Genomic DNA, 21,224 nt, shown 5'->3' on the forward strand with positions numbered 1-21,224 from the left:
AGTCTGTGTGTGTGTGTAATAAGTCCATGTGTGTAATGTCTGTGTGTGTAATAAGTCTGTGTGTGTGTAATAAGTTTATGTGTGTGTAATAAGTCTGTGTGTGTAATAAGTCTGTGTGTGTGTAATAAGTTTATGTGTGTGTAATAAGTCTGTGTGTGTGTAATAAGTGTGTGTGTGTAATAAGTCTGTGTGTGTGTAATAAGTCTGTGTGTGTAATAAGTCTGTGTGTGTGTAATAAGTTTATGTGTGTGTAATAAGTCTGTGTGTGTAATAAGTCTGTGTGTGTAATAAGTTTATGTGTGTGTAATAAGTCTGTGTGTGTGTAATAAGTGTGTGTGTGTAATAAGTCTGTGTGTGTGTAATAAGTCTGTGTGTGTAATAAGTTTGTGTGTGTAATAAGTTTGTGTGTGTGTAATAAGTCTGTGTGTGTGTAATAAGTTTGTGTGTGTAATAACTCTGTGTGTGTGTGTGTAATAAGTTTGTGTGTGTAATAAGTCTGTGTGTGTGCGTAATAAGTCTGTGTGTGTGTAATAAGTCTGTGTGTGTGCGTAATAAGTCTGTGTGTGTAATAAGTCTGTGTGTGTGTAATAAGTTTATGTGTGTAATAAGTCTGTGTGTGTAATAAGTTTATGTGTGTGTAATAAGTCTGTGTGTGTAATAAGTTTATGTGTGTGTAATAAGTCTGTGTGTGTAATAAGTCTGTGTGTGTAATAAGTTTATGTGTGTGTAATAAGTCTGTGTGTGTAATAAGTTTATGTGTGTGTAATAAGTCTGTGTGTGTGTAATAAGTTTATGTGTGTAATAAGTCTGTGTGTGTAATAAGTTTATGTGTGTGTAATAAGTCTGTGTGTGTAATAAGTTTATGTGTGTGTAATAAGTCTGTGTGTGTAATAAGTCTGTGTGTGTAATAAGTTTATGTGTGTGTAATAAGTCTGTGTGTGTAATAAGTTTATGTGTGTGTAATAAGTCTGTGTGTGTGTAATAAGTTTGTGTGTGTAATAAGTCTGTGTGTGTAATAAGTTTATGTGTGTGTAATAAGTCTGTGTGTGTAATAAGTTTATGTGTGTGTAATAAGTCTGTGTGTGTAATAAGTTTGTGTGTGTAATAAGTTTGTGTGTGTAATAAGTCTGTGTGTGTAATAAGTCTGTGTGTGTAATAAGTTTATGTGTGTGTAATAAGTCTGTGTTTGTAATAAGTTAATGTGTGTGTAATAAGTCTGTGTGTAATAAGTTTGTGTGTGTGTAATAAGTCTGTGTGTGTGTAATAAGTTTATGTGTGTGTAATAAGTTTGTGTGTGTGTAATAAGTCTGTGTGTAATAAGTCTGTGTGTGTAATAAGTCTGTGTGTATGTGTGTAATAAGTCTGTGTGTGTGTAATAAGTCTGTGTGTGTGTGTAATAAGTCTCTGTGTGTGTAATAAGTCTGTGTGTGTGTGTGTAATAAGTCTCTGTGTGTGTAATAAGTCTGTGTGTGTGTGTGTAATAAGCCTGTGTGTGTGTAATAAGTCTGTGTGTGTGTGTGTGTAATAAGTCTGTGTGTGTGTGTAATAAGTCTGTGTGTGTGTGTGTGTAATAAGTCTGTGTGTGTGTGTAATAAGTCTGTGTGTGTGTGTAATACGTTTATGTGAATGTCCTCATATTTATGCCTCCATCCATCCTCTCTTTTCATTATATTCATGTATTTTAAGGCTCTTATTAAATAAATAGTCTCAGCTCCAGTCCGGGCATGCTCAGAATGACAAGATATAGATGAATTATTTAATTCAGAATTAAAACCAGCTACCTAATTCAGATTTAAGTTAAATTTGGAATAAAATGTGCATTAAGAATAAAGTGTTGTAAATGGTCAGTTTAAAGATGATTTAACTTTTATTCTGAATTAAAGAGGAATTAAAGCTCCCATGTAAACGTGGTCAATGTGTCGTACGACGGGCCAACGTGTGATTTATCAAACATTGGTATCTGACCAATCACAGTGCACCAATGATCAGGTGTTGATAAATGACGTAGCTGAATTTGATCATGATTAGCATGAGATGAGATGAGATTAGCATGAGATTAGCATGTAAATCCTCATCCTCACAGCTGAGGTGAATAAAAAACAAACGTAGCGTGAAAAGTGGAATTTAAAGATCTAATTTAGAACAACAGAGGAAGTGAACAGCGTTTCACTATTTGATTTCACCACTCGTGAATATTGAAAGTTCTTTACATGAGGCCATTGCTGCTTGCCTCTGTGTCTTATAGTTATTTCATGTATATTTGTGTTTTACTATATACATAACTATATAAAAACTGTTACATCAGACATAATATTAATTCAATAAATCAAATTTCTCATGTTCTACATTTATATGTCCTTTTTCTACCCTTGCCAGACACTCAGTTTTAAAGGAAAAGCACCACGGGAATGTGTGACATGGTGTAAAACATGTAAGTGAGGGTTGTCATAGAGATATTTACTTTCATTACCGACAACCAGCGAGTCACCCTCAAGGTTTTCATAAAATCCTGTGCAGCCATTTGAAAAAAGGAGCTTGAGTTTTTGAACGAGATTATGAGTGAAGTTTTGACATATTTGTCCATTGGCTACACGTGTTCGACACTCAGTCATTGGTTTCCAGGGGTAAAATAGTGTTTAAATGCGTCACATTATCCCACAGTGTGCATGTGAGCTATTTCTGTGTCATGTTAGAGCCTGATTTTAAATGAAGAGAAAGAAATTAGTTCAGATTGTTTAATTTTGTGTCAGATTGTAAATAACACATTGTCCTTCCGTTTTCCCTGATCACAGTGAGCAGGGAAATGTCAGAGGCAGAAAATGGGTTGAAACGTTATCTGGAATGACCTGGGGAGGCATTCTTAAAAAGCTTTTGTTATTTGTTTCCGTGGAAACGGAACAATGAGTGGGTTGGAATTTGATTTGCCGCAGCAGGATGTGTTCAGTGTGGTCGTAGACCAACAGGAGCATCTCTTTCTCACACCAAAAGTTAAAAAAAGAACAATTTAGCCTTTGAAATAAATAATGGATCTAAGGCTGGGGTGTCAAACTCATTCTAGTTCAGGGGCCACAGAAAGCACAGGTCTATGGAAAGCTGGAATAAATCCCAATGGACTGATTCCCAATGGAATTCCAAACTGGTTCCCTACATGTGGCCTTTGTACTAATTATGTGAGGCCCCCAATGTAAACACAACATAAGCAACATACACAAAATACACTAGTAATGACAACAAAAACACAGAAAATTATAAAAATTAACAAAATAACAGAAAAACAGGAAATGGCCACAAAAATAGAAGAAATGACTCCAAGAAACATACACAAATTAAAAAAACAATACAGAAAAACACACAAAATATGCAAAATAACAACAAAATTACACAAACTGACTCCAAAAAACACGCAAAATTACTTACACAGGACAGCTGCAAAAATAATAGAAAAACACACAAAAAATAACAAAAATAGAAAAAATCACTAATAACATACAGAAAAACACAGACAGAATTACTCCAAAAACACAAAAAGACTAAAACATACACAAAATGAATTTAAAATACAAACAAAATTAATTTAAAATACAGACAAATGAACATAAAAATTCATAAAATGACTCGCCCAAACAGCAAAAACACACAGAATGACCTCAAACACTAAACAACAACAATAATACACAAAATGAAATTAAAAAACATACAAAATACCATAAAAATACACTAAATGACAAAAAAAAAAAGCACAAACCCTGTTTCCTGTGCTAATTGGTTATTATTCTAATGCTGACATAAATGTTGATAATGTAACCCTCAGACCAGATACAATCACATTATTAATTATTATTATTATTATTATTACTATTACTATTACTATTACTATTATTATTATTATTATTATTACTATTACTATTATTATTATTATTATTATTATTATTATTATTATTACTATTATTATTATTATTATTATTATTATTATTATTATTATTATTATTATTATTATTATTATAGCACATTGTGATAAAATCTTCCCATCTCTGACATAAACAAATGACCAAAAGAAGTATCAGGAGAACCTGCTCTGCTATTGTTTCACATGGTCACATGTCCTGTCTGTTTTGGGGTCATAGGCTTTTTTTGTTTTGCAGTGAACACAAGTGTCTTCATGATGAGGCGGGTGTTAAAGGATCAATATTATGAAAAATTCACTTTATAATGGTTTTGCTACAGTGATATACATTCAATTAGCCTCATTCAAAGAAACAAAGTTTCCTTTCTCCCTTGTTATTTTACATTTTGTAAAGAGTCAGCTCCAAACGGGCCAGTTTTTGCCCCAATATGACGCCATAAGGTGGACAATCCTGGCTCCTCCTACCCTGTAAGAATGTGAGAATGTGAGCTCCTCCCTCTGAAACTACCCCAGAGGTAAAACAAACATAGCGAAGGCAGGTTGATATTACATTTAATATCTTTATGTTCAGTATATACTGTAGATAATCCAGTACATAAACCGAGGAGCGCTTACAATCAGTTTCACTTTTAGTAGCCGTTATATCACCTTGGATCATCTTTATGGGATGATCTGACGTGTGTGTGGACAAAACAATGGACTATGGCTTTAAATGGATTATTCCTGTGGTCAGTAGAGGTGAGGAGGAGAAAGAAGACTGTTAATGATTTACTGCTGCTGCTGTGATAAACACACAAAAATAACATTATACTGGACCTTTAAAATACAAAGACATGTTGGTATGAGCTATGTCATGGCTTTGAAACAAAGCTTAGTTGAAGAAAATGTGAGAATGTGAGAAAAAAAAGAGTTAATAAAGATGTGGGAATGGATATAATGATGAATGTTGGATTCCTGCTCTTGGGAGCTCTGGGCACTTTTTAAGGCTGGCGTCTTATTTTGAAGGAAAAACTAAATGGTTCTCATTTCAACGTGTCATGGGAGAAAAGCTCAGAGCTTTTAATAACTGATGGATGTTGTTGTTGTGTGTGGATGGGAGCGGATTGTGTAGACGCTGCACAGTGTGTGTGTGTGTGTGTGTGTGTGTGTGTAATACATGACAGCAGTGATGCTCAGCTGCAGATGTGCCACTCTCAACATGTTGTGTGTGTGTGTGTGTGTGTGTGTGTGTGTGTGTGTGTGTGTGTGTGTGTCCTCCTTCCACAGACAAGGTGCCTCATTTCTCTCGGCTGGGTGAAGTGGAGGTGAACGCGGGGCAGAATGCCTCGTTCCAGTGCGTCGCCACGGGCAAAGTCTCTGAGAGTGAGCCCTTCTTGCTGGAGGTTTGTTTTCTTTCTATTTATCGCTCCAACAGTCGAGCCCACATGTGAGCGCCTCAATGAAAGGAACCTGAGGTCGTGAGATGAAGAACGAGCACACACACACACACACACACACACACACACACACACACACACACACACACACACACACACACAGCGGCAGCATTTTCACACACAGATGCTATAACTACCCAGCTTTTAACAGGCCCACATTTAAACCTTTTCACAATAGTTACGTCTGCGTACACCTTTAATAACTGATAAATCATCACATAACATCACATTTACACGTTTTCACATCATTTGATAATATTTTCACAATATTTGTACGTTTCATTGTCTTTTAGCAGGATTACACTAAAAGTACTTCACGGATTTTAAGCAAATTTTAACCTAAGACAGACCTTAGAGCAGGGGTCACCAACACAGTGCCAGCAGGAACCATGTAGCCATCAGGAACCATGTAGCCATCAGGAACCATGTAGCCATCAGGAACCATGTAGCCAGCAGGAACCATGTAGCCAGCAGGAACCATGTGAGGGGCCAATGAGCTCCATCTAAAATCTGATTTACTTTCCAGGATTTAAACTCACAAAGATAAACACAGATGAGAGATGTAGTTTATTTTCACTGAAACATTGTGAAAATGTTTTTAAGTGTTGCATGTTTGGTGTATGGTCAATGGTATGTTATTTATGATATGATATATATATATATAAGATAATATGATATATATAAGATATATTGTAAAAAATACAAGGTGGATTTTCAATAAAAATAAATGAAAATGAAACAATTGCTTAAATTAAAGAGAACTAAAGTTTCATGTTGAAACCTCAACATGTTCTACCATAGTTAAGTTACTCTTAGCCTTCCTTATTATCTTATCATCTAATTCAAGTGAAACAGTGAAAACGTAGTATTTAAGTAGTGCTTTTTTAACTGGTAGCCCTTTAGACTTTACAGTACCTATGAAGTAGCTCACAGTTTCAGAAAGGTTGGTGACCCCTGCCTTAGACCATGGAGAGTTCATTACATTTTAGAGGTCATCCGGATCAAAATCATGGTTCTGGATCAGTTTAATAAATATAATTAAAAAAAATCCTTTCGGTGAAAAATGAGAGATAGAATTGTTGTGTATGCAGACGATGATGTTATTTACGTTCATGCCGATCCTGCCATGAAGCTGCATCTGTGCTTCAATGTGCAGCGTATGAACAGCAGACTGGATGGTGCACTCATGTATTTCTCTATAAGGAATCTTTTCACTTCTGCATCGGAAATTGTTATAAAGGTTGAAAAATTGCATATTGTCGATCTAAAATGATCAAAACTGTTGAACATGAATTTGTTTCAGTTCAGATTTATTGGTCACCAAATGACTACAGATATAGCTTAACTTTTTATGCATTCCATGATATTTTCACATTTTACTTATTGTATTACAATCTGGTCACTGGCAGCAAGTTCAGCAATGCAACAAAATTTTACAAATCAGCCTTGAAGAGTTTAGATATGAAACCTATCTCACTTCATTATTGTAAAAAGAAATATAAATTAACATTTGAAAATGTCAACCAGTTAGCAAATCTTAGTCTACTGTAGAAGACGTTGCACAACATGGTGCCTAAGGCTGCACAATTAATCAGATTTTAATCGCGATCACGATTTGGGCCTCCACGATTAAATTAACCTGATCATTAGTGATTTTTACATTTATAATGTGGCTCTGCTGCAGATCAAAGCAGGCACTTTCTCAACCCTAGTCATCCAACCACCAGGGGGCGAACACATGGTTAAGGCTTCATTAAGGTACCTTAACAGGGTTCTCGCCAGCACTGTTAAGCGTAGGGGCTCCCGACGTTGTCATTTTGCTCCCCTACAGAGTGATGGCGCCCCCTATGGTGCGTTTTCAGCAACGTAGCGTGGACTCTGTTGTTTTTTCCTTTTTTAATTTGTACCGTTGTAATAATCGTTGCACACTTAAACACAAAAGGCACTTCCAGACGTGCACATGTTGTTTTAACTCTATTTTTAATTTGAATAACCCAGAAACACATCAGCCGCACCGTCTATTTAATACAGGCGATCTGCTCGGATGATCCTGTCTTCACCTGAGGACCCCTGTAGCCACTTAGCAGCCCCTGATGCTGCCTGTGTCCACCGTTCAATATAAACAGAGCTTCAACCAGACGTAGCGCACATGATGCTGCTCATCAGGTTTATAACTCAACGGATCATTCTACATGCGCGCGCCTGATCGCTATAGCTTCACTCCTGCCGCACCTGCATCTACGTATGATTGATATATTTATGTCTGTTAGGTGCACATTCAGGTGTGGCGTAGGTGTGCAGACGCTTTAATGTGTATGCACATTAAAGCGTCTGCAAGCACACATGCAGACGTGACTTGTGCATTGTGCCCGTGTACCCATTCTAAGTCTATGAGAAATGTAGATCAGACGTGCAGGCGCAGGGTACGCGTTCCTTTACGCGTTTGATAGACTGGTACGCATGAATTTAGAAGCAATCCACCCCCATATTGTGTGTGTGTGTGTGTGTGTGTGTCTGTAACTACATTCATCATCACCAAGTCAACAAATAACTTTTAGCTTTAAGGCTGGAACAAAGACAAAAATCTTTAGCTTTACTTCACTAAATTTGGCCCTCAGAGAGTTATACATTTTACAATTTTCCACGTCGATGGCACTCGCTCGCGCGCCACGCTGTTATGCTGTTAAAAATTGCTTGTGAGAACCCTGGATAATAACAAGTGAGCAATGCTTCAGCAGCACTGCAGCTTCAGGTCATTCTGTAAACTAGAGACTGATTAGAGCGAGTCTTGTGACCAACCTGTAGCACTGCTTTTTTACTGGTTTTTATTCAGACAAAGCAACATGATGACATACTCTGGGCTCAGCCTGATCTGTTAACCAGAAGCCCCGCCCCTCTCTGCTTGGCTGGGATGAAACCAGTGGAAAATAATACATGGATCCGTCATCCAGATGTCGGTCTATCCCTCTCCCTGCTTGTTCTTCCTCTGTTACCCTCTCACACAGGATGACCCGAGCCTGATGGAACCAGACCAGTGGGCCTGCACTGTAGCTGTTCCCACTCAACATCTGCGCAGTAGGGTCCGGTGGGAGGAGCCCTGGTAACACGCCCCGCCCATTTAGCGTACTGCCCTGATGAGTTATGCAGCGCAGCTACGTCAAGAACTTAAGTATCTTTCCCACTGGAAATTCTACCACTGTCTTGTTCAGATGATCAGATCATAGAGATTAGTACTAGTAGCTCAAAAAACACAAAAAAAACTGAACAGAAAAGTTTAATGGCGTCTCTGCTTTTCTTCACGACGTAACTGCTTATGCTATTCACAAAGAGAGCTACGCTAGATCCGCAGCTGTCAATAATTGATCTATATGACATCATATCCTGTTTTTCAACCTCAAATAACAAACTTCACAGTAAAATGAGCACTTTTACACAATGTAGGGTGATAATAACTAATGATCACAGTAGAGTTTAGGTTTGGAAAAAAAATATGCGTCTATAGAATTTTAACCCACATCCCATCTGTTATCAGTGAGGAGGCGGGGCTTATGACCTATACTGCAGCCAGTCAGCAGGGGGAGCTCTAAAAATAAAAGCTCCACTTCCCCGTGAGCGAGCGTTGTCCATGTAGTCTGTCTGTAGTTCGGACACACATGCAGGTCTCGTCAGCTGCGCGCGCTTGTTATTCCGTGTGTGTCAGCACACACACGCACACACACACACACGCATGCACACACACACACACACACGCCCTGTGTGACTCTCAACAACAAGTTGACATGATAATACTTTGTAACGTGGAAGTGTGCAGCAGTGGATAAAACTGGAGAGTTTGTTTGTTTTTAAGTGGGTAGGGCACTCGTGTTTTGCACGTGTCGACACGCCCCCGTGATTTGTACCTATTAGTTAGTATTAAATAATTAATTAGTCCAGTGGACACTCAAGACAGAAAATGTTGACAGGCTGGTGTTTCTGCCTTAAAACCTGTAGATTTAAGCCTAATGTTCTTAACTTTTCTTTTATAGACTGTATTTGGTTTCAAACAGTCTCACTCTGTAACAGTGTATTTAAAGTTAGCCCAGAGTCAATTTAAACATTTTTAACTTTTATAGTATTTATCATTATTCTTTTTAAAGCTTTTCTTTTGCACTCTAAACTATTCATATATTGTTTGTTAAAAAGTAGTTGGATTGTTTTTTCCGAACATGATGAATAATCATGATTGATAATCATGATTAAAATTTTCATCCAAATAAACGTGATTGTATTATTTTGGCCATAATCGTGCAGCCCTAATGGCGCCCCCACGCTTAAAGGTGTTTGTGAGATGGTGGAGAGGCAGGAGTCAGAACCACCAGAGTCTGCTCAGCAGGAGATGTTCTATGACCTTTAGGACCACCACATTTACACAGAACACATTCTCTGTGAAAGCAGCAGCACCTACAGCTACTTGCACCTTTTTTCCAATGTGGTTTTTTACTGCAAATGGCAAATAAACTGAATCTGAATCTTAAAGACCGTGGAAATCAAATTCTGACATTTTCTCCTAAACACATTAAATAGGTCATAAATGTATTTCTTAAACCATGTAAAAAGCCATTCAACCATTTATAATGTCATTGTGTAGCTAGTCTTCAAAAACTGTTTCCTTTTCTGTGTTCAGGATTTAATGGGCGGGTCAGAAATCATAGCCACGTTACATAACGAAGCCATCATTAGCATAAACCTGACCCTGGCCACCAGTGGGCGCAATTTGGCCCCTAGCCAAAAACAAACCACATATTCGGACTCGGGGGAATAAAACGCATCCGCTGGTGCCATATTTTATTTTTTGCCTTTAGCGGGCACAATTCTGACTCTACCTGAGTGGATGCACATATTCAGAGCAGACCTTTCCGCTGACACCTTTTGGAAAACCTATGGGAGAAGCACTATCGACGCTGGTGCAGCTTTCACACTGCTCTCTCCCATAGACACAGTAAGGAGGCGGCGACCTTCCCATGCATGGGCGTGGTTCCAGTGCCTCTAACTGACACGCCCCCAGAGCAGAGAGAGTGTTTTTCCATGATTTTGAGACACAAATTTGGCTGAGTGATCAATGACACATGTTTCTGTGGTGAGACAAACTCATAACACACATTTATTTCTGCTTTACACAAACTTTAACTTCATCTGTGTGGGAATGAAGCACTTTATGACAGTTTAAAGTGAATCTGAAGAAGTGGTTTAAAGATGATCAGATCAGTAACCATTAATTATTCATTAATAATGTAGTGGTGTATTTTGTATTTGGACTACTGTGGAGGAGCTCTCTCCTCTGGTGATTGGCTGTTGGTGTGTAATGGTTTTTATCATACAGTCAGTATTGGGGTCATTTATAATTGTAATTGTGTAATTGATAACTAATTAAAATTATGCTGTGATTATAATTGTAATTGCCGTAAAAAAAAAAAAAAAAAAAAAGTCAATTATAAGGGTTAGGGTTAGGGTTAAAACTGGGGAACCATGTTACAGTTCTATGTAGAGTTCTACACATATGTAGTTAATAATTATTAAAATATAGTTTACTGTATATCAATCTTTCCCACATTTTACCATTTAAAATACTGACACAAAAATGGCTCAGACACCCACCCTAAAATATTAAAACCTATATTCATTGATTAGGAAGCCTAACAATAGATCAATAGATAGGAAAGAAATTAGATGATAGATATTTGTTTTTTGTGTATTTTACAGCTGATTAATTATGACCTGTTATCATAAGAGATGCTAACAGAAAGCTAACACAAGAGGAAAGTTAACTTTTATGAAGTTAGTTATGTCAGGCTCAGTAATTGGTATTCATTGTAATTGAAATTTAGTAATTGAGATCATAATTGTAATTGAATTTTTCAGGATGAAAATATAATTGTAACGAAAAAATGCTGGTCACTGTAATCGTAATTGAATTGTGATTGAACATGGGTAATTGAAGACGTAATTGTAACTGAAAAATGTAATTGACCCCACCCCTGAATACGGTAGGTCCACATGTATGGACACCCCCATTTTTTGAGGAAAAAAAATATTTATGTATATCTGACATTTCACAATAAATGTACAGACCAGAGATAGCCACATGCTAATTTTGATCCATCGTCCCTGGGAAGAAGCAAAGTGACAGCAGGTAACAGGTTATTAATGGAGATATATACGTTTCTTCCCAGCCTTTAAAGTGTGATTGATCATGATAACATGATCAGGATCAATGATCCAGATTATTGATCCAATATCTGGAAAAGAGGAGATTTTGGAGCTTTGCATTCTCTGAGTGCTCTTGTTCCAGTTTAACACTTCCTTCAAACTAAAATTCTACTTAATTCAGCCTAAAATGCAATTTACATAAAATGCAAATGTTGCAAAGGTCACCACTGTCAAATTGGTGTGACTGTATATTGTAAACTGCACCATCTGCTCTCCAAAGCTTACAAAGACTCTGGGGACACGTCGTCTGTAGAAGTTTGAATCTGCTCAACTTCTGCCAAGTTGGACGAGCTTGTGTTGCAGCTTTTATAATGCACTAGAACAGGGATAAGCAACTAGCGGCCCGGGGACCACATGCGGCCCTCGGCCTAAATTTGTGCGGCCCCCAAAACTAAATTGTAATTCAGGAAGATGGAAGTTATATATAGGCCAACATAACACACAAACTCCATAAACACAGAAAAACATCAGCAAAATGTCAACAAAGACACTTAACTTAAGCACAAAAATACTACAGAAACAACAACATATACAAAAAGACTTCAAAGACACACAAAATGCAAACAAAATTGCATAAAATGACATACACAATAACACAACAATAACACACAATATATAACAAAAACACACAAGAGGTCTAAAAAGAAACCCACATAACAGGACTACAAAGACAAAACCCTTTGTTCTTTAGTGTGTTAACGCTTACATTGGTCTTTATTCTGAATGCTAACATAAATGTTGATAATGTGGCCCTCGGATCAGACAATCACATTTTTGTGGACCCTGCTCGAATAGAACTTTCCCATCTCTGCACCAGAATGTATACTGTGCACTATAGTGTGTACTGTTCACTATAGTGTGTACTCTGTACTATAGTGTGTACTGTGTACTAGAATGTGTACTGTGCGTTATAGTGTGCACTGTGCACTATAGTGTGCACTGTGCACTATAGTGTGTACTGTGCACTATAGTGTGTACTGTGCACTGTGCACTATAGTGTGTACTGTGCACTATAGTGTGTACTGTGCACTATAATGTGTACTGTGCACTATAGTGTGTACTGTGCACTATAATGTGTACTGTGCACTATAGTGTGCACTGTGCACTATAATGTGTACTGTGCACTATAGTGTGTAGAATGAAAGATGAATAATGGATGAAATTCCTTCCAAGCAGCATGAAGAAAAAATATTTCCTAGCATCTCAACAAATATGACATGAAGCAATAGATTCATGAATTTACGTTACGAATGTGCTTTTTGTATCATATCAGCTGAGACACAAGTTTGACCTGATCATCCATCATGAGCCGTGAAACAGAATTTCTAAAAAAAAAAAATAACTCAATTACAGCTAAAAAGTTATTACTCTTCCATGAGGAGGTTTTTTTTTAGACATCTTCATGTTGAAATGTATCTCAAAAGCTCAATGAAACACTTTTTCTGCAGTTACACGTCACAGATGTGTGACTTACCTTGTCACATGACCACATGGTACGGTACGTGTGGACAGAAGAGGAGACTTAGACATTTCTTAGCATTAGACAATTTTAGTGCCACATTAGGCATGAAACAACAAAGGAATATAGAGTGTTCTAAGGAGGTTTGGAGCGTTCGTCTTCCTGCAGAGAAATCTCACGGGATGAGATCCCATGAGAGTTACCTTCAATTTTACTTAATACTTTATATCACTTTAGATATATTGCTTTTGGGCAGCAGTAGCTCAGTCCGTAGAGACATGGGTTGGGAATCGGAGGGTTGCAGGTTCCAGTGTGGACCAATAATACAGAAGTTGTTCTGGTAGCTGGAGAGGTGCCAGGGCACTTCTCGAGCACTCTTGAGGTGCCCTTGAGCAAGGCACCGATCCCAACCCCACAGGTCCTGTTTGTGCATGTGTGTGACTGTGTGTGAGAAGCATGTTCCTAAAATAACAAAGTATAAAAACCTGAATTTCCCCCGGGATTAATAAAGTAATTTAAATGTTTTCATTTAGCAAAAAACTGTAATTGAAACACAGCCGTAAACTCTCTGTCTCCATTACAGAAATACTCTGATTTCTGATCATATCCGATTATTCCTTATTATTCCTGATATCTAGACACTCAGAGTTGGACTCTCATTGGCAAAGGTTTCTCCACATAATCCAGATCACATCCCATTAGCCTCCCATTAGCCTCCTCACAAACACCAGAATCCATCCTGTGCTGTTCCCACCTTTGCCTTTGGAACCCGAACCGATTAGAACCAATCATGAGGCAGTGTTGTGGTTTAGGGCGGGATATCCCTGTGTGACGAAGGCAGAAGCACCGAAGCAAAACTGGCGCATGCACAGCTGCAGGGAGAGGAGCTAGCTGGGCTACCGCTATTAGCATAGCTCTGAATCAAAACACAAACATGTTGATGCAGGAGGATGAACGTGTGGAAGCTGTTATGAACTCAGAAAAATCCAGCTTTTCCTTGTGCATTTTTGGATGGTAAAGACGTATGTTTTCACCAGCGGAGCCTTGTTGTTGTTGTTGTAGCAGCGTCTCTGCGGCGCATGCCGATGATGACATCATCATTTATTACCATGTCATTGGCTAAAACCAATCATGGTGGACAGGCGCTTCGCCCAATCAGCTTCAATCATTCTGTTTATGTCCCTCCCTGGTTCTGAAAGGATTCACCAGACACTGACTCAGATCCATGTGGAGAACTCCAGTTAGTGGGAGGGGCTACACATCAATCTGGCTCAGGTTACACCTGTTCATCCATCTTGGACTCTGTGGTCCTTCTTTGAATGAAAACTACCAAAGTAAAACATGGCAGACTAATGCACTACCGCAACTCAATATATGTCTTCTATCATATCTGACAGCTGTATTTCAGGCGAGGACAGACAGACTTCAGAGTCGAATCCTATTGATATGTTTTTCTATTTATTTTTCTTCTTTGGTTGGTGCAATAAATTTACAGTGAATCCCTAAAGCAGTAAACCAAAACCTGAGCAAACACAAGAGAAAATGGCGTTGTGATGCCAGGCTATACTCTCTATATCCTGAACACAATCTGCTTCACCCTCTGTTTGTTTTGCTGTCAGCTTCGTCTGTTCTGCTGACTCAGGGGTTTCTCTCTCCTTTACAGGCAGCCTCTACCTGTAACCCCTCCCTCAGGCAAACCATACAGTCCAAAATCAATGAACTCAAAAACAAAATGAATTACCATACACAACATACACAACATGAATAACTCATCCATAATTAATTCATGTAAATCAATTCACCTCCAATGTTTTAAAAAATTCACAACAAACTAAAATGACACAAACACCCTCGTACAGATGGTTTGTCCCAACACCAGCCCCACCAAACACCCCTACTTACATGACTTGGTTTAGTCCCTTTGGTTTCCTGAACCTAGTGCTGCTGACAGTTTGGTGGTGAGTTAGCTGCTAACAAACAAACAGATGCTAATGCTAATAGGCCTTTCCCTGCACAGTGGAGGTAGTGATGGAGCCTCACGAGGCATCGTAACACTTGGTTGTTGATGCTTCATGTGCACAGGAAACCACTACTGGTCAGGTTTATAATCTACCACATACATTGTGATGCATTGGGTTTTTGTGTCTGTTGGGAAGTTTTGTGGCTCTTGGAAATGACTATAAATCCCAAAAATCCCAAAAGTGGTTCTAGTGGGATTTGAACCTTGCCCCTCCGGTCCTCCAACAATGATGTCATCCCTATTCTCTGACCACTGCCACCACTTAGGAAGGTGGCAAATATTTGTTAAACTAGGAAGAAGTGACTGAATATGCATGTGTAACAATAATACACAGAATAAGGGAATTTATTCAGAAATAACAGTGTTGATAGAAAGAAAATAAAATAAATAACAGTGCTGAATTGTGAGACATACAGTAAAATAATCTCTTATTTCATGCATACATCCATACTGATGCCCACTCCTCACTCTCTCTCTCTCCCTCTAAACTTTAGAAACTATATCTAAACTATGAAAACCAGAGTCTGGTATCTAATCTTTATAAACTAATAAAACTCTAACCTAAAGCAACTCTAAATAAATAAAAACAAAGCCTGACGGCTTATGATGCTGTTAAACCACCAGACAAACTCTGAACTACTTCCTGAAGCGGTCACATGGTCAGAAAAGTGCTCGTCTACAGTACTCAAGTAAAAGTATACATACTTTAAATAAAAAATGACTGTGGTGAAAGTAAAAGTATTGAAGTTACTCCCTTACTTGAGTAAAAGTTTCAAAAGGACATGCTACTAAATGTACTGAAGTAAAAATGTTTTTTAAGAACTTGTAGAAAACTTGTACATGGAAATAAATGAAACGCTTTATGAACACCTGGAGCATTTAGCGCTCATTATAAATAACATTTGTAATTAAATGTTTAAAAAAAGAAGAATTAATTGCTCAGTTAAACCTAGAGCAGCTTTGAATTTAACATTTAAAAAAACATGAAAGAGACCTGTCGAACAGAAAAAACCTCAAACTACCAAAATGTTTCATTTCGCCTCCAGAGAATCATGTTCTCCAGGTTCCTGGAATGGAGACGTTTGGAACCGAAATCCTGAAGAAGGTTTTTAATTTGGTGACTTTTTGGTTTAATTACAAGACATTTTTTTATCAAACACACACACACACACACACACATACACACACACACACACACACACACACACACACACACACACACAGACACACACACACACACACACACACACACACACACACAGACACACACACACACACTCACACACACACACACACACACACACACACACACACAGACACACACACACACACACACACTCACACACACACACACACACACACACACACACACAGACACACACACACACACACACACACACACGCAGACACACAGACACACACACACACACACACACACACACACACACACACACAGACACACACACACGCGCGCGCACACACACACACACAGACACACACACACGCGCGCTAACACACACACACACACACACACACACACACACACACACACACACACACACACAGACAGACATCTATATAGATGTATAGAAAAGCCGTTAGCGCCACATAATTTGTGTTTTATTAAAAATTGTGGTTTTATGAGTTTTTTGTCATCTGATTATTTATCAGAGCTTTTATGTAACGCACAGCAGTATTTGTGTCATTCTTTATTTTATTGTGTATTTATTTTATTCTCACTTTTTATGAATTGTGTGTGTGTGTGTGTGTGCGTGTGTGTGTGTGTGTGTGTGTGTGTGTGTGTGTGTGAGTGTGTGTGTGTGTGTGTGTGTGTGTGTGTGTGTGTGTCTGCGTGTGTGTGTGTGTGTGTGTGGGTGTGTGTGTGTGTGTGTGTGTGTGTGTGTGTGTGTGTGTGTGTGTGTGTGTGTGTGTGTGTGTGTGTGTGTGTGGGTGTGTGTGTGTGTGTGTGTGTGTGTGTGTGTGTGTGTTAGCGGCTCAGATGTGTGAGGGAGCATTCAGAGACTCATAGCTGTCCCTTAGATAGAAACTTTGTGTATAATTATTAACATGTACACTGTGAGGTGTATATTTATACATCTTAAAGAAGGAACTTGGACATTTTTGGATTAAACAAAGCGAGCATGTGTTAAATGTGACGTGTCTTTAGCCGTGATGGAGGAGCTGTCAAACTATCCACTGGTGGTGAACAGATTCACAACACCAGCCTGTGTTATTGTGCTCCTTCATTTATTTGACAAATGGATGAAAACACTTAGAATGTGTTTTCTGCAGTATTTCAATGTTTGCTTAGAACAACTTTTAACACAGTGAAAAAACATCAATGTTAACTTTTGATTTGAGGGACACATAATCAACATGTATGTCATTTTGTTAAGTCGTGTGTTTTTGTTGTTGCTTTGTGCATTTTTAAAATAAACTTGTGTATTTTTAGTTTTCATTTTCTGTTTTCTTTTCTCATTTTTTGTGTTTTTGGAGTTATTTTTGTATTTTGTCATTCAGTGTATTTTCTGTTGTTTCTTTGTTTTGAGTTATTTTATGTAGTTTTTGTCATTTTGTAAAGTTTTCTATCATGGTGTATATTTTTGTTGTTTTATGTGTTATTAGTGCTTCTGTGTTTTTGCTGTTGTTTTGTGCATTTTTGGTATATTTTTCTTTTTCGTTTTGTACATTTTTGTTTTCATTTTGTGTGTTCTTGTTGTTTTGCAGTATTTGTGTGTATTGTTGTCCTGTTTGAATATGTATCTGTGAATTTGTCTGTTTTGTGAATTTTTGTTGTCATTTTGTATATTTTTCTCTCACAGTCATTTTTGTATTATGTTGTCACTTTGTGTATATTTTGCCATTCAGTGTATTTCATGTCGTTTTTTGTCATTTTGTTTATTTTTAGTTGTTATTTTGTAAAGTTTTCTATCATTCTGTATATTTTTGTTGTTTTGTGTGTTGTTAGTGCCTCTGTGTGTTTTTGCTGTTGTTTTGTGTTTTTTTTAAAAATACAATTGTGTATTTTTTGTATATATACATATATATATATATATATTTTTTTTTCATTCTGTAAATGTGTGCTTTCTTTTTGTGTGTTCTCGTTGTTTTGGAATAATTTTGTGTGTTGTTGTCCTTTTTGAATATTTATCTCTGATTTTGTCTGTTTTTAGAGTTATTTTGTGCATTTTTGTTGTCATTTTTACATTTTTCTCTCACTTTGTGTGTTTTTGGAGTTATTTTTTGTATTATGTTGTCATTTTGTGTATATTTTGTCATTCAGTGCATTTTCCTGTTGTTTTTTTGTATGATTTTAGTCATTTTGTGTATTTTTGTTGTGTTTGTGTTTTGGAGTCATTTTTGTTTTTTTGTTTATGTTATTTTTGTGAATATTATTTGTTGTTCTTTTCTGCAATTCTTTGTCATTTTGAATGTTCTTGGAGTCATTTTGTTGTTTTATGTGTTTTTTTTTTTTTTAATGTATGATTTTGTGTTTACCTTTGGGGTACCAGTGAACTATGCTGCTCTAAATAATTAAATCTAACTTTAGAGGAGACAAACGTGCATTAATTATGCATACACCTGTCTTATCTTTTCTCTACTGAGTTTAGATTTAACAACACATCTTATTCCACGAGCATCTCATTAGATTTTATTTAATGTTAACACTTGTTAAATTATGAAAGCCATCAAGCGCAAATATGGAGTTTACCACCGTTCTTATAGTTATCTTTATTAATGCAAGAGTCTCTGTGGATCTGATGTTGTTTTTGCAGTAAAACGAATACTTTGAGAGTTGAGTTTGTGTGTTTGCTTGTGTTGCTATGTTCTATTGTGTTTTTGCTTTTCTAAAATGTGCTGAAGTCATCTTTCAAAAAAAAATCAACTGGAAAAAATGTAAATGGAATCTAATATTGTTCTTTGAAACTTAATTTTTGAATGCCTTCTTTTTTGCTTTAGCCTTGAAAGCTGAACACCCAAGTGCTTTTAATAAAGATGACAGCAGGGAGAAGGATTTGGCAAATTAGATCTGTGTGCTTGGTGAGAGTCATATTCAGCTGCTGCGTACGCACACACACACACAGACACACACGCGCACACATGCATACACGGACACACAGAGACACAGACACACACACACACTAACTTCAAAGTGTGTTTAACTTCTTAGACTGAGTCAACTCCTCAAACCTTTTTTTTAGAATCAGAAGCTTTTACTCACCTTTGTTCTGACATTTGTTGGTCTGTTCTGAGACGTGTTGTTTGTTGTCTGTTCTGAGACATGTTGTTTGTTGTCTGTTCCGACATTTGTTGGTCTACTCTAACATTTGATGGTCTATGTCAGTTATGCTGCACACAGCTTCTTGTCACAGCTAAAACACATTATTTCTACTCTTTTAATAGAATGGTGGGGTGTTTTTATGTGTTAAGTATGTGTTGCCATACTTGTTTATCAAACTTTTTTTTTCTTCCTGTGAATGAGTTTAAAGTGGCACTTAGCATCAGCAATGTAGCTGTTAATGAGCTAAACTAGCAGGTGTTTTAATTACAGTAGATGGGTGAACATAGCTCTCATCACTCCATGTGATAAACTCTACTTCACTTAGTAACCACAGAGAGACGTTGTGTAGTTTAGTGAGTTTTATTGGAACAGCTGCAGTTGTTATCTGTGCACTTAAAGCTGCAGTTTGTAAGTTTTTTTTTTTTTTTTTTTTGCATCATTTGGTCAAAAATCCGTAATCATCTTTGAGCATATTGTTATTCAAAGTGTTCTGAGTGGATAATTCATCTGTTCTCCTTCTCCTGTAAATAAAGTTTATAAATTCAGGAGCGTGCCACCCCTGGAATCTGGATGTCATCCAATCAGAGATCTTTCCACAAACACGTGTGCTCCATGAGCTGTTTTGGGCGTTACTATTGGCTGCTCGACTGAAGTCAGGCGCGTTCCGGGACCATCGGGAGTAAACGTGGAATGACGGACGTTCCAGCAAAAGTCTTCATAACAGCGTTAGCCACAACAGTCACACAGCAAATCAAGTGGAAAAAGGCAGACTGAGGTGGAGAAGCAATAGAATAAAATCACAAACATACTCAGGAGAACAGACCGCTTTGTGTCCTTGTGGATCCTCGTGACTGTGGAGGCCCACCCCACACACGCACTGGTGTCAGAGAGAGAGAGTGAGAACAGACGGGATAAATCGTGTGTAAACCTAAGAGAAGCTTATTCAAGGTGATTTAATTTTACAGTCTCGATGCAGAGTGATGGCTGTCACTCTGCTCTGAGTGGCAGCTGAGATCACAGCCCACTGTGTGAGCTCTCTGGCGGGAACGAGCTGACGACAGCAGCCGCTGCTCAGGACAGTAACTACAGAGTGATACGTGCATTCTTGTCAGAGTCTCTAAAACACAAGATAAACTCCGTACATTTGTCACTAGTCTCTGTTGAGAAAAAAGTTGCTAAGAACGTTCACAAAATATACCTCTCTGTGTTGCCTGAGGGGTATTCCATAAAGCGGGTTATGTTCTAACTCTGAGTATGTTCGGGCTCAAATGAGTGAAACTCTGAGTATCTCATTCCTAAACGCAAGGTATGTTCTTCTCTGAGTATGTTACCATGGCAACAGGTTTTATCAAAGAAACCCTGGGTTTCTACCTGGCTCCGCCCACCTGAATGCCATTTCTGAACACTTTAATGAACACTTTTCTCTGAAACACATTAGTAACATCACACACCACAGACGTGTTCACATCATTACTAATGTTGTGTTGATTTATGTTTTTTTTTGTTTTTGTGCAAACGGTTGTTTTCTTTCTAACATTGTGGATGTAGATCATTAAGTGAAAAACACTGAGAGGTTGATCTGCATTAAAACATCTACTGACGTCTGTAGTAAAGTTCACTGAATACAAACCTGTAGATAATATAAAGGAGGAGATGATCATTTACATTAATCCACTTTTAAGGCTCGATTGTTGTTTTATATTGTTATACAGTTAAATCTGTAGATCATGCGTATTTGAAGATATGATGGTGCAGTGAATTGTGACGCTGCGCTTGGAAGTGATGGGTCGTGGGTTCGTGTCCCGCTTCAGTGTCTTTTTATGACATTTTTTAGATGTTGAGATGACTCTGGTGACAATATTACATTAAAAATCAAT

The 21,224-nt window shown here is 37.7% G+C and overlaps 1 protein-coding gene across 4 annotated transcripts in view; it reads left to right on the forward strand.

Annotated features, from left to right (window-relative positions):
• ptprua (protein tyrosine phosphatase receptor type Ua) overlaps window positions 1–21,224 on the forward strand; it is a 389,498-nt gene that overhangs the window by 211,032 nt on the left and 157,242 nt on the right. For all 4 annotated transcript variants that reach the window (XM_028461775.1, XM_028461776.1, XM_028461777.1 and 1 more), the window contains exon 5: window positions 5,171–5,286. In XM_028461775.1, the coding sequence (XP_028317576.1) occupies window positions 5,171–5,286 (116 nt within the window). The remainder of the gene's footprint in view (window positions 1–5,170; window positions 5,287–21,224) is intronic.

Source organism: Gouania willdenowi, chromosome 11 (assembly GCF_900634775.1).
Source record: "Gouania willdenowi chromosome 11, fGouWil2.1, whole genome shotgun sequence".
Taxonomy (NCBI): Eukaryota; Metazoa; Chordata; class Actinopteri; order Blenniiformes; family Gobiesocidae; genus Gouania; species Gouania willdenowi.